Raw genomic sequence first — 18,434 nt, 5'->3', positions numbered from 1 at the left:
GGGAGAAAAGGAGGGGAAAGGAAAGGGGAAAAACATGGGTTGAGATAAAGACAGTTTAATAGAACAGTAATAGAAAAGCAAAATAACAGTAATAGCAATGACACAAGTCACTCTCACTACTCTGTGAACTTGTACCTTCCTGAGCAGTGATTGCTGATTTCCCCACTCCACCGCCCATTTATATACAAAGCATGACGTTTATGGTACAGAGTATTCCATTGTCCATTCCATTGTTCTGTCTATGCTCTTTCTCAGCTTCTATGGGAAGCTGAAAAGTATATTGAAAAGTATAAACATCACTTAGCAAGAACTAAAATAATCAGTATTATTGACGTTCCTTTCACAGCAATCACTAGAAAGAAAATTAACTCTTTCCCAGCTGAAACCAGGACAATCTCCTTCTTCATGCTACTCTGGAACGGACTAGCTGCACTTTATAACAGGTTCCCCAGTGGGTGGTTTCTCTTCATGAGACTAACTTCTTTGCCCACACCTGGATACCTATTGGTGTGATGGCTCTGAGCCAGCAAGTGGTGTCTTAACCTACAGCAAGAGTGAGAGGAGGGGAAGGCTCAGCAAGCGTATTGGTGCTCATGTCACTAGCTGGTGGCTTTCTCAATGTAGCTGGTGAATTAGAGCAATTGTGGGTTGCTGGACTTTGTGTGTTGGGGGGTTGTTTGTTTAAATTTGGCTTTGCCCCTGTGGTATCTCAGATCAACTTTTTGGTCCAGCTGCTTTAGATGTTGTTATGGCCATCTAGTTGATTTTAGCAAGATCTGTCCTTCTGTTCTGGCTTCTCCTATTCTACCTGGCTGCTAAAATATCTTGCTATGGATATCGAGCTGGTGGGATGCAGTAGGCTTTTCATGTTTGGAGGCCAAGTTTAGGTAGTATCCCTCTCTTTCTGAAAAGATTTCTCTGGTTGGAACTATGAATCAAAGCAGCTTGCTCTTTTGGGAAGTAAGAACCTGCCAAAATCCATGTGCAGCTGCTGGGGTTATTCTTTGGCCTACAGAGCCAAATCAACCAGAAAAGTCTCCTGCTGCGTCTTTGCCAGGTTTTCTGGCTAGTTTACGTGGTTCACACTTTTGCCTGGAGCATAACATACTGCTTTGCCAGCCTTCTGCAGAGAACTGGTGTTGTTGTTCTGTGCTTCTAGTCGAACAGTCCCAGAAAACACACTGAACACTGCTTGTTCCTCTGCTCTGGAGGGAGCCTGCTCTGCTCATGCTCCCATGTTCTGGGATTTCCACCAAAGAGGAAATGCATGCTAGAAACAGGTGTGGCTGCAGAAATCCTTTCAAGCAAACTGTCTGTTGAAATCAGTTCTTCCTTTTAAATCAATTAGGAAGGCAAGGAAGCTCACATGTGCTAGAGAAGCCATGACCCTTCAGGGTGGAAGAGACTATGCTCATTTTTTGGAGAATGTCAACATACCACTCTTATGGCCCTCAAGCTAGGGGGGAGTTAGTTTCTTACTTCGAATCCTCTACTGATGTCAGCAAAAGACTTAAAATGCCTGATCAGATTATGCCCTCACTGTAGTAATGAAAACCACTTATTAATGTTATTTAAGTGTCTTACATAGCACTTGGCTTGTAGTAGAGAAACTGCTACCTATTGGATCTCTGTCTAGTTCTTTTTTAAATTTTTTTTTTCATCCTTACAGTTTTCTCTCCTTCAGTATGTCGTTACTTAATGTGTTACTGAATAAGCAATGAAACAAAGATTGCCCACGCTAAAAATGGTGTGTTTAGGGGCTCCTGCTCCAGTGAGATTAAATGTTAATGGGAAATACTGCTCTTACTTGTTTAGCTTTCTGCAGAGTGGAGTGCCCAACCTTATTCTATTTCATGGTGGTTTTTTTTGGTCGAAGTCTATTCTGTTAATTCCTTTGTTAACTCTGTGTTCTCTCTCTGTTTTCCTGCCTAGCTTTCTGCAGAGCGCGTGTTGTGAGGGTGCCCAAAGGTCCGCTTATTCGAGTCGTGGGCACAGAGGTGGTGATCCCTTGCAGCGTTAGTGACTATGATGGACCCAGTGAACAGAACTTTGACTGGGAATTCTCCCGGGAGACTGACTTTGTGCGGATAGTGAGTACCTGGGATTCTACATTCACCTCTGAGGAGTACCAAAAACGTGTGGGCCACGGGGATATCAAACTGAGACGGAGCAGCAACGATGCTGTGGAACTTGTGATTAGAAACATCCAGCCAACTGACCAAGGGAGATACAAATGTTCCACGCCCAGCACTGATGCCACCGTTCAGGGAAATTATGATGCAGAGGTCCAAGTGAAAGGTATTTCTGAAGAGTGAGGTGTGCTCTAAATTTGTTTTTGATATTGATTATAGATGTACCCTTAAGAATGTTGAATTTCTGTTGTTTATGAGCATTGTGATTTCTGGTTTCTTTTTTTTTTTCTTCTCCCTGTTCCTGTTCAATTCTTGTAAAGCCAAAATCGAAAATTGGGAAGTATGATAGCAAAGGCAAGTGAAGTGAAGAAGGGAAGAGTGGCGGTTTACTATAAACACCACTTTCCTTTTTTTCTGTCTAGTAAATATGTAAATAAAAATGTGAAAACTAAGCAGTGGGTTTACTGAAGATATCTGCGAATATTTAATGTCCCTAAGCCTCTGGGTAGAGAGGCTAACTTCAGGTAAAAGACACAGAAGACCTGTCTTCTCTCTCTTTCTGGTAGTGTCATTTAGGGATCTCTCTATATGAAGGAGGTAATATTCCTTTTCCCTGTCAGCATGTTGATACTGCAGTCATACCCTAGCTTTGCTCTCGCATCTAGGGTTCTTCAGTAGTACCTTGGGAGACTATGTTTTTTTCAAGTGTCTTATCTTTTACTCCCATGAAAATCAAGATGATTCTGGATGGGAATAGGCAGAATGATGACGTTTGGATGAGAAACTAAAGCGAGGGGAAAGATAAATGAATTTGAATGCTTGTCTTGGCTTGTTTAAAGTGGAGCACATCCTTTAATGGATTTTCAGCTGAATTTCCTTGTTCCTGGAATATATTTATGTGTGGAAAAAGGAATTATTATCCAGGTGTTGCTCTGTGGTAGTTTTACTGTCTCATATCTGAACAGGTCAGTGTGGGTGTTCTCGCTTCTGTTTTATGATGCTTGTGTCTTTTGGTCTTTTTTTCTTTTTAATAGTGATTTCCGATGGCTTATCGGTGAGCAGTTCAAAAGCACGTTCCTCAATGTCTCTCAAGCTATCCGAGGGTGACTCCATCAAGTTGCGTTGCTCAGCAATTACCACCTCACCGGAGCACACTCACCTGCATGTGACTTGGCAGATCAAAAGTGGATCGACTTGGCGGGACATCCTATCCTTGACTCATGAAGGCAAATTCCAGCCGGGTCCTGGCTATGAAGAGCGCTACCGTAATGGAGATATCCGCTTGGACACAGGAGCTAATGACACGTATCGGTTATCTGTATCCCAGGCCTTGTCAGTGGATGGGGGTGCCTACAGGTGTCTTGTGAGCGAGTGGGTGAGAGGGGCGGATAGCTCATGGCAGAAGATTCAGGAGAAGAGCGTGGAGATAGCAAGTGTGGCAATCCAACGGACTGGTGAGTGTTACTGATGGCTGGGGTCACAGCTTGTAGCTACAGCAGTGCTGCGTCCAGAGTGTGATACTCTGAGAGCAGAAATTGAGTAAGCCAAACTAAATGAGGATACATTGCAGAAGAACCTAGAGTGCTGTTTGGATAGCTGGCCTGTTTACATCTAAGTCAATAGAAAATGCTTAGCATAATTTTTCCAGCTCTTATTTTGGGGAGAATGGGGATGATGGTATGGAAGGATTGACTGAAACCTCTTAGATGCTTAGACCTAGGTTTTATCGCATCCTTAGTTCACTTCAGATTGCTTCTGTTTTTTATATTTCTTAAATAAACATTGTATTTAACCCTTAAGCACCCCAAACCTTCCCTCTACTCTCTCATTAACATAGGGTTGTCCCATAGCACTAAACAGCTGCACTTTCCCTGTAAAAGTGGCTTGTGATTCAGTGACAGATGTGAAGCTTTTCTGTACATTGTTTATTAAAATAGCATAGACAGATCAAGAGAAAGGAGGCAGGCAATAATTATTTTAACAGGACAAACTATCCAGTGATTTTTATCACTGACACTGGATCACTGGTCTGATTGCTCCATTGTGTTGACAGAGGTCTAGGACAGTAATGGTTCTGTTAAACGCATCATTGCATGCTTGACTAAGGAGACAAAAATACATACAGTGCTGTGCTGAGGATATCCAGATATCCCTGCCTGTATAGATTTCAGGAGTAGATGCACTAAGCACTTAACTGCATTAGCATTACCATTGCTAGTTGGTGGAGGGAAAGCGGGGGGGATGCATCTTGTCACTCAGTAGGTGGGAAAACAGGCAATGATGATCCCTCAGAAACGTGAAAATATGATGATATTTTAGAAGTGTTCAGACAGTAAGGGTATCTTTTTGTTTTTGTAATTCTTTAATCACTATAGGGAGAACCCAGAACTATTGGGTTTTTTTGGCTGGCTCATTTAGATGTAGTTTTAGTATCCTGGTGGTACTTAGCCTGTGAAATTTGACAGGATCTATCTGCCCCCCCCTTTTTCAGGGTGTCTGTTGCACAGTAAAGTTTGGAGGTGCTCTCTGCTGAGGCAGGGTTTGCTCAATTAAGAGCTGTAATTCTCTATTTTGTTGCACTTTTGGAGAGATTGGTTTAAGTAGGTGGGGTTTAATCAGTGACTGAAAACAGGACCAGTAGTAGTGCAATTTTTAAATGTAGTTTGGGTGTGCGGTTTTGTTTGTTTGTGGGGTTTTTGTTTGATTTTCATTCAGAGGTTTTTTTGCCTTCAGTTTTAGCTCGGTCATTGGCAGCACTGGCACTTTGTCAGGGGTATGAAGGCTTTTTTTAAAATTTATGCTAAATGGGATAGGCTATTCTCCAGCAAAATGTTGCAGAAATTTTTACCCACACATCTTGTAGCAGGACTTGAAGAGCATCTTGTGCTGACATCCAAAACCTCTGCACTTGAATTCTAAAATGAACTTGAGTTGTAAACGGTATGCCCGGTTGCTGCACTTCCCTCATTCTCACCTGCTGTAAACTGTGGGATTGAATTTGTAAGATTAAAAAAACAAACAAAAAACAAAACAAAAACCAAAAAACCTCCCAAAAAACCAACCAAACAAAAAAAACCCAAACCAACCAAAATTTGGATTAACATATCTAATGAAAAAAGTCACTCATAGGTTACTTGTGTAACTGTGGGATTTTTTTTTTCCTGTTGTTGGTCTTCTATCTACTTGCCCATCATTTTCATCTCCTAAAAGCATGACATCTTTGGGCCCAACTTCGTTCTCGCATGTTTGGTTTTAATAGTGCCTTGCACAACAGATATATAAGTCTAAGGGAGGCCTTCAGACATGTCTGTAACCAAAAAAGGAGCATTGAGTATATACATATGGGTAAACTCTCTTAGAGTCCCTCTGTATGCATATAATGCCAGATTCTGAATGCCGATCACCATTTCATGAAGACAGAAGTGCTCCTTGGAGAAATGTTGCTCTTAACCTTGCAGATGAGTCTTATTTTGTATTCTAGTATTAGTCTGTTAAATTAACTAGGCTTTTCTACTGATCCCAATCCCATGATAAGACAGTGAGGGAAATCTCAATGAGATACTCATCAGACAGTGGACTTTGCTTTACCACTTCGGTGTGCCTTGCTACCCTCTGTTCAGTTTGACTGCTCTGTGCTATCAGGAGGTGAGTGGTGAGATGAGTATTGCTTGGTTTTATTGGCAATAGTTGTGGCTGCTCAGTTTGGCTCTGGCCTTTATATGTTGTCTCTCATTCCTGATGATAATCCTAGAAAGCTTTTACAGATGGGTACGTGTAGTAGAACATGGTTTTACACACAAGTCACTAATCTGCACCAGAGACGTAGCTGCCTGTTTAAGGTGGGAGCCTGTATTCTCGCTTGTGGTCTTGGTCATAGATCTGCTGAGAAGAGCCAGTTCTGTAGCAGCCCTGCCTACTGTCCTCAGTTGAGACTTTAAGAGAAGCTGCATCACCCACTGTGGGAATGGTGCTGCACTGAGATCCAAATCTAATCTTCAGGCAATGTAGGAGGAGGGAATGAGCAAGTGAAGACATGTGGTGGCCAGGTAACTTGGTGAATGATTTGCACTGAGATTTGCAAAGAACACATGCAGCACCCTTGGTTCACCTCTCATCAGTAACTAGGGCCAGCTTTTCTACTCCCAGTCTTGACACTTTCATCCCATGGCTTTCTTTTAACAAAGCTGTGGCCAGCCTGGTAACTTACAGAATGCAGAAGGTCCCGTTTGGATGCTGGCTATAACTGTATGTGCTATGTATATTAAAATTATTCACTGGCCAGGGGAGGAGTCTGTTAGATGTGTTTTAAGTGGCAATTGGCATTGCTTTAAAGTCCCCAGTGTGTGTTGGTCAGAGGAGTAAGTAGAGGAGTCATCAGTACAAGGAGTTATTGCTGCCTTCTGTTTGCTTTCATTTCATGTTTTTGCAGGACACCTGAGGTCAGTCGGGACTCCAACATGTGGCTGTGTCTGCTTCTTATCTAAATTGGTTCTGTTAGAGGAGCTCAAAGCTGTTTCAGCAGAAACCAAGTTGAGTTTTAATGTAGTTCGTAGTGATTTCAGTGGACACTTTCTCTTCTGAGAGATAGTTCCAAAACACTTTGACCCTCCTGTGAGAATGGAAAATCCTGTACGCATTTTCCTGCTGTGCGAAGGTGACATGCGGTCTGTGATTGGGAAAAAGTCTTCATGGACCAGTTGCTGTTGAGTTACAAAAACCCTGTTCCCACTCCCTTTCTTCCTCCTCATCATGCATTCCGTGCTTGACTGATAATATATACTTCTTTTGTAATAGATCATGCAGCTTAATAGCCAGCAGGCATTTGAAGGTAGGGCTACTGAGCTACTTCAGAAGCTTCTGTAGGATAACGTGAAGACATGGATAACTTACAGGGGACTTTAAAAAAAAAAAAAAAAAAAAAAAAAAAAAAAAGCTTTATTTTTTGTTTGAATTTTTGTCTCTTCATTTCTAAGCTCTAGATGTGATCATCTCAACAAGCAATGTGTCTGTGACTGAAAGAGACTCCCTGGATCTTACATGCAACATCACAACAGACAGGAGTGGTATTTTCCAAGCAGAGGTGATGTGGTACTTTTCTGCGTCACCTGATGATACCTTGTCAGATGCTCAGGTTCTGCTGAGTATGGACCGTGATTCTGTTGTCAGTGATTCAACTCTCATCAGCCTGAGCCACGTAGATAGGAACTCCTACCGCCTATTGGTGCGTGATGTAGATGTGGAAGACTCCGGCTACTACTTCTGCCAAGCAGCAGTCTGGGTACCCCTGCACAACGGGAGCTGGCATAAGGTGGTGGAGAGGACATCTGCACCGGTCAGTGTAGTGGTGACAGCATTAGGTGAGTGATTCTACTTTCAGACTTCATGGGTCATTTGCCTTGGTCCCATCAGAAAAGGGAGAGGACCTTGCAGAATCTCTTCTGGGCAAGTTTCTCTCTCGTTTGCATCTATCATAGATATAGATGATAGGGCATCTCTCTCTCACATATAAAAATACTGATCTGCCCTGTGGGGTTTTGGGTTTGGACATTGTAGGGTTTTAGGATCTCTTACTGCATGTCCCACCTGTGTGCTCTGCTTTCTGGTATTACTGAACAGTCTGCAACTGGGAAATAGAACTTAAAAACCTGCCTTATTTTCCAGGGGCTGAAGCTGCCCCTGTTGTCATGTTTTCCCCTGTCGCCTCCCTTGTACTATTAGCAAGGCTCTGATCCAGCAACAGGCTCTGAACACAGTGATATCAGGTGCTTCCCCTGATTTTTATGAGTCATATACCATAAAAAATTATTTATAATGGAAACTTCATAATGAACTCTAATAGCTTTCAGAGCTGTTGGCTTTTTGTTTTGTTTTTTTTAATCACTAGGGACACCATATCCTACTGATGGATTTAGAATGAAACATGACTTTATACTGCTTTATTCTCCTCCCTCAACACACAAGTCCATTTTACAAGACCATGTCACATAGCTATTGAGTAGTGTGACTGAGTGAGAGAGACCTAGCTTGTGGCTAACAATGCTAGTAGTGTTGATTAGCATAGTGGCTACTAAAGCAGATTTTCCTGCAGTATTTAACATCCCACTCAGCGTGGTGCAGTTTTAATCATTCAGTCTTAGAGATGAGTGGATTTTTCGCCTTTTGGACAAGCAAAGGATTATTTGTGCACTTGAAGTTATGGCTTCCATACGTTACTGCAGCATTTCTGCAGTGAGTTCTTTTAATTCACCATTAGGAGAAAAAAATCTACTTAAACAGAAAGTTGATGATCTCTTTATTCTCTCCTTCCTTTATCCCTCAGTTTTTCTTGGTGGTTTTCCCTTCTTACAGCTCTAATACCATCAAATGTTTGCATTATTTTGCAAGGGTCTGGTTGGAGGCAGCTGTGTTTAACAGCTGTTCATTTAAGACTTGTTGACTGAATGAGGAACAGAAGCTGTAGGTAAGAGCTTCAACAGGCTTACCTGATCTACCTGGCCTACAAAAGCAGGCTGACAGTGTATTTCCCTACCCCCCTTTCCCAAGGTAAATCTGTTTTGGACATCCAGTGTCTCATGTATGCTGCAGATGGTAAAGCTTTTGCTGTGCATTATCCCAGCTGAACTCTTAAGCTTTGGAGATCTCTCTTTATGCAAACATCCTTAGAAGTAAAGTTACTTGGGAGAAATACTGAAAATGAAACTCCAGCAAAACTTCTGCAAAGCCTGCGGTTTAGGAGTAGGTCTAGATATGTCAGCCTACCCATCCTGTCCCCTAGTTTAATCTTGGAGAGAATAGCTTCAGTTTAGAAGCAATGAAACTCAGGATGGTGTTGCAGGATGCTGTAGGTAAGTATGGGCACCTGCTAAAATTCACAAAGTATTGTTTGTGTTGGAAGCGTGCGTGAACCTAAATGTGAGGCTGGGGGAGAACTAGTTGAGCTGTAATATTTGGTGTTTGTTCCCAGCTTTGACTGAATGCAAGTATCCAGGCCTAAACTCTCTTAATGTACCTGTTCAGAGCCTCTTGTCATCAGAAATTGGTGGTACTGTCCAGTTACAAGGGCAGAGCTCCTCCAATGTAAAGGTACTGAATGAAGCCAGCATATAGAGAGCCTGCTTTTGAAGCCAGGTTTTCAGAAATAAATAGCTGTGTCACAAGGTTAAATCCTAGTGACAATGACTTTAAATTTTGCATTTTAGCATTGTACAGAGCGGTTGAGCTGTGGCTGTTTCCAAGTATATTTGTAACGTGTGCTAGAAGTGTGCAAGTGATGAATGTCTTGATTTCCTGTCCTCATTCAGACATTCAAGTTGCACATTCAATTTGTGAGTGTTCTCTTCTTCCCCCACACATATTCATGCGTGCGCAGGTGCACTGCATGCTCATGTACTCTCTCATAGTGCCTATACCTGTAGGACTATTCCTTATTCTTTCCATTCTGATTTGGTGTTATTTGGGAACAGGAGAGAATAAAATATGCTCTTTAGCAGATGCTTGGTTGCTAAGGCACGGGAAAGTAGAATAAATTTTCAGCATTTGAGGTTTTCAACTGCATCCAGAATTCACCAACTCCTCCTCTTTAATGGAAGTTAAGAGCTGCTGGAGTATTAAGTCATTGAACTGTCAGTGAGGCTGTTCTTTGACAGCTGACAGAGTGGAGGAATGAGCTTTATCCAGCCAGCCTTTTATTCTTTCTAAATCCTCTGTTTAAGTGTCTGTCAGGGTGAAGCGCCTATCTGGAGTGGTGCTGTCAAAGCCAAAACTCTTCTTAGTGGTCCTTTCCCTGCCCGCAAATAAAACAAACCTGAAGTGATTATCTAAGAACTCGAGTTTCTTGCAGCTTTTTCCTTCTTGTATTCCTGTCTAGAGAAGAGTTTCTGCTTTCATAGTCTTTGTTGCTGTGAAAATATTAATTGGTCTTGAATGCTTTCTTTTTTGGAGGGGGAAAAGGAGGTGAGGGGAACGATAAGAAAACCGCAGAGCATGAGGAATGTATCATGAGGCCCTGGAGAAGACTAGTCTTCTGTGAATGAGACAGGAGGATAGTGAGTAGTGTAACTGTAGGATCTATGGGGACTTACACCAAAAGTGGGTTTTGCAACCATTACAATCTATGCCTTGGTTGCAGTAGAGGAGTTCTGTGCATTTTCTTTTTATTTTGCCTTACACTGAAAGTGCGCAGAAATCTGCACTTATGTTCACTGGTAGTAGGTACTACAGACTTACGTAAACAGTACTTTTATGCCTGTGTGTTACCTAACACTGCAGAAACTCACCATCAGTATCACTAGATGCTCTAATGTCTGGTCTGTATTAACGCCCTTGTCCTTGCTAGATGCAAGGACACTGCATGCATAACATTTAATGATGTGAGATCTTTTCTGCAAGCTGACATAGCAGCAGCCAGCTTGCTTAATACAATTGTTTTTATCCTTTGCATCTGAAGTCCAAAAGTGCATGTGCACACAGTTTGCGCAGCAGTTCTATTAAGATGCTTTATTATCTTGGCTCATTGGTGAGCTAAGCCTAAGTTTTAGCCTTGGATTGCCTTCTCTGTCCCAATTATAGCTTTGGTTAATTGTTTCTAGGAGGGCAAAATGCCAAATAAAACACAAAGCAAAAAATAAATATAGAGCGCTGAATACACTTAGGATGTAAAAGCCATGTGATGAGTATTGGCCGAACAGTTGGAAAGCTAGTCTTTTTTCTGAATTATAGTAGACAGCAAGACAGAAAAATATTCTAACACTAGTAAATAAATATGTATTTCCTCTGTGGTGTGAGGTTCTTGCTGTAATCATTTTCCTTTACTATCTCTGTAGTCTGAGAGAAAATAGTCATGCGGCTGCCTTATCACTTTTAGGCTTTGGACAGCCAGCTATTTCAGATTTAAATACAACAGCCCCATTTTTAACCCATGAATTTCAGGCACTCCTCTTCAAGCTTGAGATATTCTAGCCTCATAGCTATACAGCATGTACTTCTCTATTCAGACTGTGAAGCTCTTCTGATCTATGCATCTTTGACTCTTAATCTACTTAGTATTTATTATGCTGGCCACTGAAACTTACTGTGCACTGCTGTTGGTACTGCCTGTGGCTGGTACCCATGCCTCTGGTTTTGGTGTGTGGGTGGGTAAGGTGTTTGGGTTTTGGGCTGCTTTTTAACATTCTTAAATTGTACTGTAGAGACGTGATGGGATGGTTAAGTATGGAAAAGAAGGCATTTCAGGATGGGTAATAGCCTCTTACCCTCGGGAGAAATTAAGGAAATGAGGTATCTGTGGTCCGTGCAAAGCCAGAGAATACTCAGCCTCCTGTTGTTGCAGGATGCCACAGGTGTTTGAACAAGTGCAAAAGGTGACTGGCTGGACTGAAACTGAACCTACATGAGGGGTTCTTGGGGCCAAGCCTAAAAAAAGGTGATTTTGCTCAACCAAGTTCTCTTAGTCCTGATTTTTCTGAAAAGGTCTGACTAGACATATGAAATTAAAGGTCTTGTTTGGAAATGCAGGCCTAGGGGTACTTGTGTCAGACTGGTGCAAGTCTGAGAGCTAGAGTCCCAGTTCCTGGTCCCCAGGTCTTGTAAGAAAAATGCATATTCTGGCACTTGGCTTCTAGTTCAGGTGCTTTCACAAACTGGATGTTAGAAGTGAGCAGTATCTCTGAATAAGATCTGTCACTTTCTCCCTTCTGCTTGTAGCTGCTAACCTCTTTCTTCTGGGTTTCCTCTCCTGCAGAGCCAGACTATGAGGTGTTTCTGAATGCCTCTAAAACACCCAAGTTTTCAGATGACCCCACAGAGCTCAACTGCATGATCACAAATGCACAGGACACTGAAGCAAACATCCGCTTCACAGTTTCCTGGTACTATAGGAAGCGCCTGCGCAGCGACGATGTGGTGACAGAGGAACTCCTGGCCACAATGGATGCAGACTGGACTCTGCTGCTTGGGGACAGGAGCAGAGAGAGGACTCAGAATGGGGAAATAATCTTCTCTAAAAAGGCTGTTGACACCTTCAGTTTACGAATCCAGTGGACTTCAGAAAGTGATAGAGGGGATTATTTCTGTGTTATCTCTGCATGGAGCAGGCACCGCAACAACAGCTGGGTAAAGAGCAAAGATGTGACTTCTGCATCTGTCAGCATTTTCTGGGCTACACAAGGTAGGAACCTTGCACTTATTCATGGAAAGACCTGGATAGCTGAGATAGTTTTCTCTTGAGTAGGACCGTCAGCCAGAAGGCCTGCTAATGAGCTTTGGAAATGGGTTCTGTGTTATGAAAAAATACTATTACCTTGTGTAAAGACCTCTTATTTGTGGAGGGAAGTAGCTACTTAACAGCACTCACTAGTTTTATGCAACAGTTTGGAGTGGAAGTGCAAAGTAGAGCGATGTCAATCAAACTGTGCTGAGACTTCCATGGGCTGAGCTGTCATTGTGTCAGGGGTACCATCCAGCAGTGATGCTGCGGTCATTGCCCACTTTCATGACTCTTGAGTATTTCGGTCTCTCTAGGATGCATCTCGCTGCTAGCAACAGGGTTGTCTTGAGGTGAAACAAGGAACGTCACTCTAAGTCTTCTCTGTCAGCCAGTTTGAGAGTTGTTTTTCTCTCTTCTACAAGACCATGTTTAGAAGGCACTTCTGAGGAAGTTTGTGGGCACAGTAGTACCAGAGTATCAAAAATAAGTGGATGTCGGAGCAAAGTCGTTCGGTGCTTTGCTTGGATCTGGGCCTTTTATAGGCAGAAGTGAACTAGCTTTGGACAGTATTTAAACTGACTCTGGGAGCATTTCTTAGAAGCTACATAGAGTTACCTGAATCACTTAATGCTGGTTTAAAATGAATGTATGTATCCTGGATGTCCTGTAGAGTGATACCATTTTGGCTCAGATGTTAGGTCATGCAAGAGGGTCTGTTGGGTAGGAACAAAAGGAATAGGATAACTTAGCATGTAATGTCTTTGGTAAAAATCTGTGCTTAGCTAAGTGGCATTTATCCTGATGGATTTATTTAACAGTCTAGCTCAGGCAGTTATAGACGGAGAACTATATTTCAGAAACAAGTATTTTGAAATCAGCTCAAAGTTGTTTAGGGATAACCCCTAAACAGTGAATTGGGGAGCTTCTGCTGTGATTCTGCTTCAGTGGAGAGAGAAATGGTGGGCTGCTTGCTCAGTACTCCCTTCATCCCCAGACTAAGCATGGTCCATGAGAAGGTCACTTTTTTTTTTTTTTTTCACCGAAGCTGGCTTCTCCAGCAGGAATGAGATCTCTCATTAATGCTGAATGCTGGTCACAATTAGTTCAGCTGTTATGCCACAACACGAGTGTGTGTGTATGTGCATGCATGCGTTAATGCATCATCGCCTTTGGAGCAGCTAGAGAGACCAGCTGGAGTTGAAAAGTCTCAGCCTGTGTTGACATTTCTGAGGGAAAACAAACTGTGACAGGTGTGAACATTCCCTTGTTTCTGGTTTGATTCCAAAAACTCTGCTAATTTTGCAACACAAATGTAAATGTTATAGTCCCTATGCTGAAGAGTACATTTTATTGGCAAAACTTGGGAGTTGGAGGATTTATGATGTGAAAGTGAGCTCTCCTACAAACACCTTCTCCTCCTGAAAAAGCATGGCGGGGGGGGGGGCAATATATAGGTTTGATTTCCCCTTCTTCACTTCTATCCCTCATGTGCCCCACTCTTTAATCAGTTTATCCTCAGCTGCTTTTCTCTGCATGCCCTGTCCCCTGACATATCCTATTCATGTGAACTCCAGACTCAGCTGGGAGCCCAGTGCTGTAGCCAGCAACTATGAAGGAGTTAATCTGCTGCTGCCTCTGCTCTCTGACTGTTGTTTTGACAAGTATCTCTGGTGATTTGAGTCCCTAACTGCTCCCAGTGCTTATAAAAGCAAGCAGCCAGGCTCCCACGTGTTTGCCTAAGGAGAGAACAGAAATTTGCCTCTTCCTTGGGATAGCCTGTGCCTACACAGAGGCTTTTCTTCCAACTATTTCATTACTTGCATTGTCGGTGTTAACTTTAGAGCAGTGCTTGGGGGGAGGACTTCAGAGAAATTCCACTTTGGAAAAGGTTGTTCTGAGTTTTTGAGAAAGCAGAAATGGTTTTATGTTGTGTCTGAGTCAGTTGGCACAGTGTGGTGTTCAGGATAAGGAAGCCTTTGCTTGAAATGTAAACATCATATGAAGATGTCAAAGTCCTTTTTATGTGTGTTGCATAATAACTTGTATGTTTCCCCATTTTAACTTAAGGCTTCTTATCTTCTTTTTCTATTTTGTTCTGTTGGGACCAATAATGCTTACATCTTTCTGCTTACTCAGCTTTGCAAATGCAGCCAATCACTATCATAGATTACTGTTATTTTTGACGTGGTCTGCCTGATTTATTTCTTCCCCTCCTTCTTCTACCCTCTCCTTTGCCAGGGTGACAAAGAAAACTTCTTTATCTCACCTCAAAAACGAGAAGCATCAATTATATTGTTATTTTTTGCTTATTTAGGGTACAAATTCCAATCAGTAAAAAGGGGTAAAGGAAGGGAGGAAATCTTTTCTTGTCTGGCTCAGTATGATTTTCAACCCAGAAAAAAGTTTGATAGTTTAAAAGATAATTTTATTTATTAATTTGAGTGTTAGTACTGCCTATATTTAAAACACAGTTGCTGTTTCCAGTGGAATGCAGAATTGGTGCTTGTTTCTTAAACCGGTGTTGTCAACTTTGGATCTGCATGTAATTCTTTGCAAAAGAGAATGTTCTCTTTTAATTGAAATTCCAAATCCCAAAGGTACTATTATTTGGCATTTTGTTAATACTTCTGTCTTTAATTTACAAAATAATTATATTTAACATAGCTTGTCCTAAATGCTTATCCAGGCCCTCCCATCACGTTTAATTGGGAGCAAGGGCATCTTAATCTTTCAGAAAGTCCTGCGAATAGAGAAGAGGTGATATTTCTGCCGCCCACTTGTCTTTACTGGTGTACAATAGATATTGCATAGTAGAGACATGCAGTTCCTCCTGAGCAAAGAAATTCCCATACCCACGGCACCAAGCTGCCAGGGGCGCATGCCAGTTTGGGTGTAGGAACAAGAAAGTGCGTTAAGTGTGCAAGCCCCAGTTACTGGTGGCTGGGCTCCTCATGCCTGTCGCTGCATGAGGGTGAAGTGTTTGCGCTCTGTGCTTGGCAGGGGAGCAGGCCAGTTGAGGGAGGTCTAGTTGTGTGTGTGCAGCAGTGGTGAGAGCCACTGCATTGTATATACACATATCAGGCTGTGGTGTGGGTCTTTGTGTGCCTGCTGTATTTTCAGAGCTTTTGGTATTGGAGCAGCTGAGGCTACAATCGTACCTCAGGGTGTTGTGTAGCCTCCTTCTCTTACGAAGGCAAAGCTGTCATTACCTTAATATCTGTTGCATTCCCTGTACTTGCAATCTAGCTAGTGCACTGGGAGATGAAGAAGCCTTTATGAACATTGAGATAGTGTTACTTGAGGCTGCTGATGTTACGCTCTGAAGTTACTGTTAGCTGTGGCCATTGTGCTGCTTTTCCAACCTGAGTCAGTGGAGTGCAGGGAAGGTGTCTGTTATTTCCTGAAATCTTCTTGCCCTTGTAGCTGTTAGGCTTCTCTAGCAATTTGACTAGCTTAGATTAGGTGAAAACTGTTTTTGGTCACTACCCAGGATACGCTCTTGAATCTGAGCACGCACATTGTGGTAGAGAGCAAGAAAATTATAGTGTGACTTAACCACTTGGAGTGGCCAGTTGATAGAAGGCAGAGGCATGCACTGCCAGGCTCCAAAGTATGGTTTATAACTCAAATTTTATCTGAATTGTTTGGCTAGGATTTCTTCTGCTGCTAGCCCTTTGTTTTGGAGTAGTGCCCAAGCTGGTTATAAGCTTTGGGTATGGTTTAGTTAGGATCTCTTGCCCCTGCTGTTTTCCAGCATAAACTCTGCTGAGTGCAGCCTGCTGTATATGACTGACCAAGGGTGTCTTTTATCATGCTTTTCATTCATGGAGCTTTACAAGAAGGAGGTGAGACTCTGCATGGGATTGCAGGTGTGTATGTGTGTGTGGAGGGGCAAGCGTGCAGGGTAGTGGTCAAGACAGATATTGCCTCCTTGGCAATTTTTTGAAGATTAGAGATTAGATTTTAGGATGTAGTTCTTGGAAGAAAATTTTCTTTGACCTCTATGGCCCATCTTATGCTATAAGATCTGATGAGTAGTTTCTGTTAACATAGGAACCGTGAAGAAACTTTCCTTTCCCACTTAACTTTTCTTGCAGATTACTGTTATTTCTAACCTAAGTGCCAAATCTTTGGTTTCTTCTCTTTCCCATAATGTGCACCATTACACGCAGAAACAACGACATGCTTTTCCAAGTAGGGGTGATGGAGTGCTACTTACATTTCGTCTGCTGCTACTGAAGGAGAACAATTTTGGCACAGAACTGTACTGTTAAGAATGGCGATCCAGGCATTTCTAGTTGATAGGATATGGGTCTTTTTTTCCTTCTTTGTTTTACTTTACTACATACACAGGTCTCTAATATTATTGTAGATTCAGATATGTTCCTTTGATAATTTTTGACTTTCTTGCATCAAGAAACAGCCAGCACCTGTATGTGCTGTTTTTTGTGTCTCTTTCTCTATACTGGTCTGTGTTTCTTATAGCCCCACCTAAAAGGAGGTGCCTCTGCCTTTTGTATTCATCCAACCTAAGGAATTGGAGGTTTTTAAAAGATAGAAAAATACTTTGAAAAGACTTTAATAAGAATATGTCTCCCTGTTCTCTATTCAGCATCCTAATTTCTAACCCTTTTGAATTCTACCACTGTTCTCCAGCTGCATCTCTGGGCCTCAGATGTTCTCTTCCACAGACTCTACAGATGGCATTTCTGCTGCTGTCCCATGCTACCACCACTCCTTTCTCCTTTTCTTTAGCAAAAATAATTGGTAAAAGCAGCACTTTCTGTTGCCCTCAAATGGAAAGTCAAGAAAGGATGTCTAGGAACAAAGTTTGCTCTGTCCTTACTGGGGACAAGATGCTCCCCTGTGTACTGCTGCCTGACCTGTGGCTCAGGGAATAGTTGAAGTAAAGCGTTTGGAGCCCACATAGTAGGGAGAGTTGTCTCTCTACATCTGTAGCTGCTCTGATCATGTGAAGGTATTTGTCTTAGGTATGTGTATGAGAGACCAAATGCAAGATTTCTTTTTCAGCGTCTAGGACCCAGTGCTCTGACTCGAAGATCAACAGCACAAAGAATGTTTGCATGAGGAGGGATTTTTGCCCAGAGCTTCCTCACAAGGCCTAGAAAGCAGCAAAATATGGCAGAGAAGTACAGCTAGCTGTTTGCACTTCTGCCTTTGGGGCAAAAATATGATTGTCTACTAGATTCCTAAAATATGTGGCAAACTGGGCTGTGCTGGGCTCCTAAATGCTGCAGCCTTATGAAGAGGGTGTATATCAGAACCTTACGGACACAGAATGAGGAAAAAATGGAGTTGAAGTCTAGAATCAGACGCATGATGAGTTCTCACACAAGGGAGCAGAGAATGACTCTGTGTGTGCGCCTTCAGTTGTGATTGTACCCTGAATGCCTAAATGTGCCACAAACGTGCCACTTGTATTCCCACTTGCTTAGCGGATGGAAGTGTTGGGGGGGGTGGTGTGGAGTATCAAGTAATTCTGTGCTCAGCTAGACCACTAGAAGCAGCTCAGTCTTCCCCGCTCCTGCTGTTTCTTTATATAGCTTTGTGCTGTGATCCTGCTTTACACAGTACTGATTTAAAGTTGTCATACCGGGTTTCTCATCTTGTGGGCTGTGTTTACTCATTGTGAAAACTGCTGCTCGAAGGCAAAACACTGCAAAATGTAATCTTGACAAGTATCTTGTTGCTCTTGTGGGAAGGGCATAAATAATACTGCATTTAGTTCAGTTTTGGGGAATGTGTAGCAATCTTACCATTGCTTATTTCCCTTTTCCTGAAAAGTTTCACCTTGCGTAAAGGTGATCTGTGTAGGTTTGGTTTTGTTTTTTGTTTTTTTTTTAATGTGTCTATGCCCATTTTTTATAAGGGAGAGAAGAGAGAACATGCAGCAGCAAACTAAGTCCAACAAGTTGGACTGGCTGAATTCTCGCAATACTGCTACTTTGGGAAGTAGCTGTAAGCTGTGTGTTCTGCCCCAGTACCCCTTCCTTAGGAAGAACCTGAGTGTGTGGGATGTCTCTTCATTGCAGTGCCAGGAAACCAGCAACTCCCTTTCCTTTTATCTGGTTCTGATT

The 18,434-nt window shown here is 42.3% G+C and overlaps 1 protein-coding gene across 1 annotated transcript in view; it reads left to right on the top strand.

Annotated features, from left to right (window-relative positions):
- Positions 1-18,434, top strand: part of PTGFRN (prostaglandin F2 receptor inhibitor) — a 71,368-nt gene that overhangs the window by 28,809 nt on the left and 24,125 nt on the right. The window contains exons 2-5 of the mRNA XM_054184552.1: positions 1,933-2,298; positions 3,167-3,586; positions 7,106-7,489; positions 11,872-12,297. Coding sequence (XP_054040527.1) covers positions 1,933-2,298; positions 3,167-3,586; positions 7,106-7,489; positions 11,872-12,297 — 1,596 coding nt within the window. The remainder of the gene's footprint in view (positions 1-1,932; positions 2,299-3,166; positions 3,587-7,105; positions 7,490-11,871; positions 12,298-18,434) is intronic.

This window comes from Rissa tridactyla, chromosome 1 (assembly GCF_028500815.1).
Source record: "Rissa tridactyla isolate bRisTri1 chromosome 1, bRisTri1.patW.cur.20221130, whole genome shotgun sequence".
Classification (NCBI taxonomy): domain Eukaryota; kingdom Metazoa; phylum Chordata; class Aves; order Charadriiformes; family Laridae; genus Rissa; species Rissa tridactyla.
This window is presented reverse-complemented; position numbering and strand designations above follow the sequence as displayed.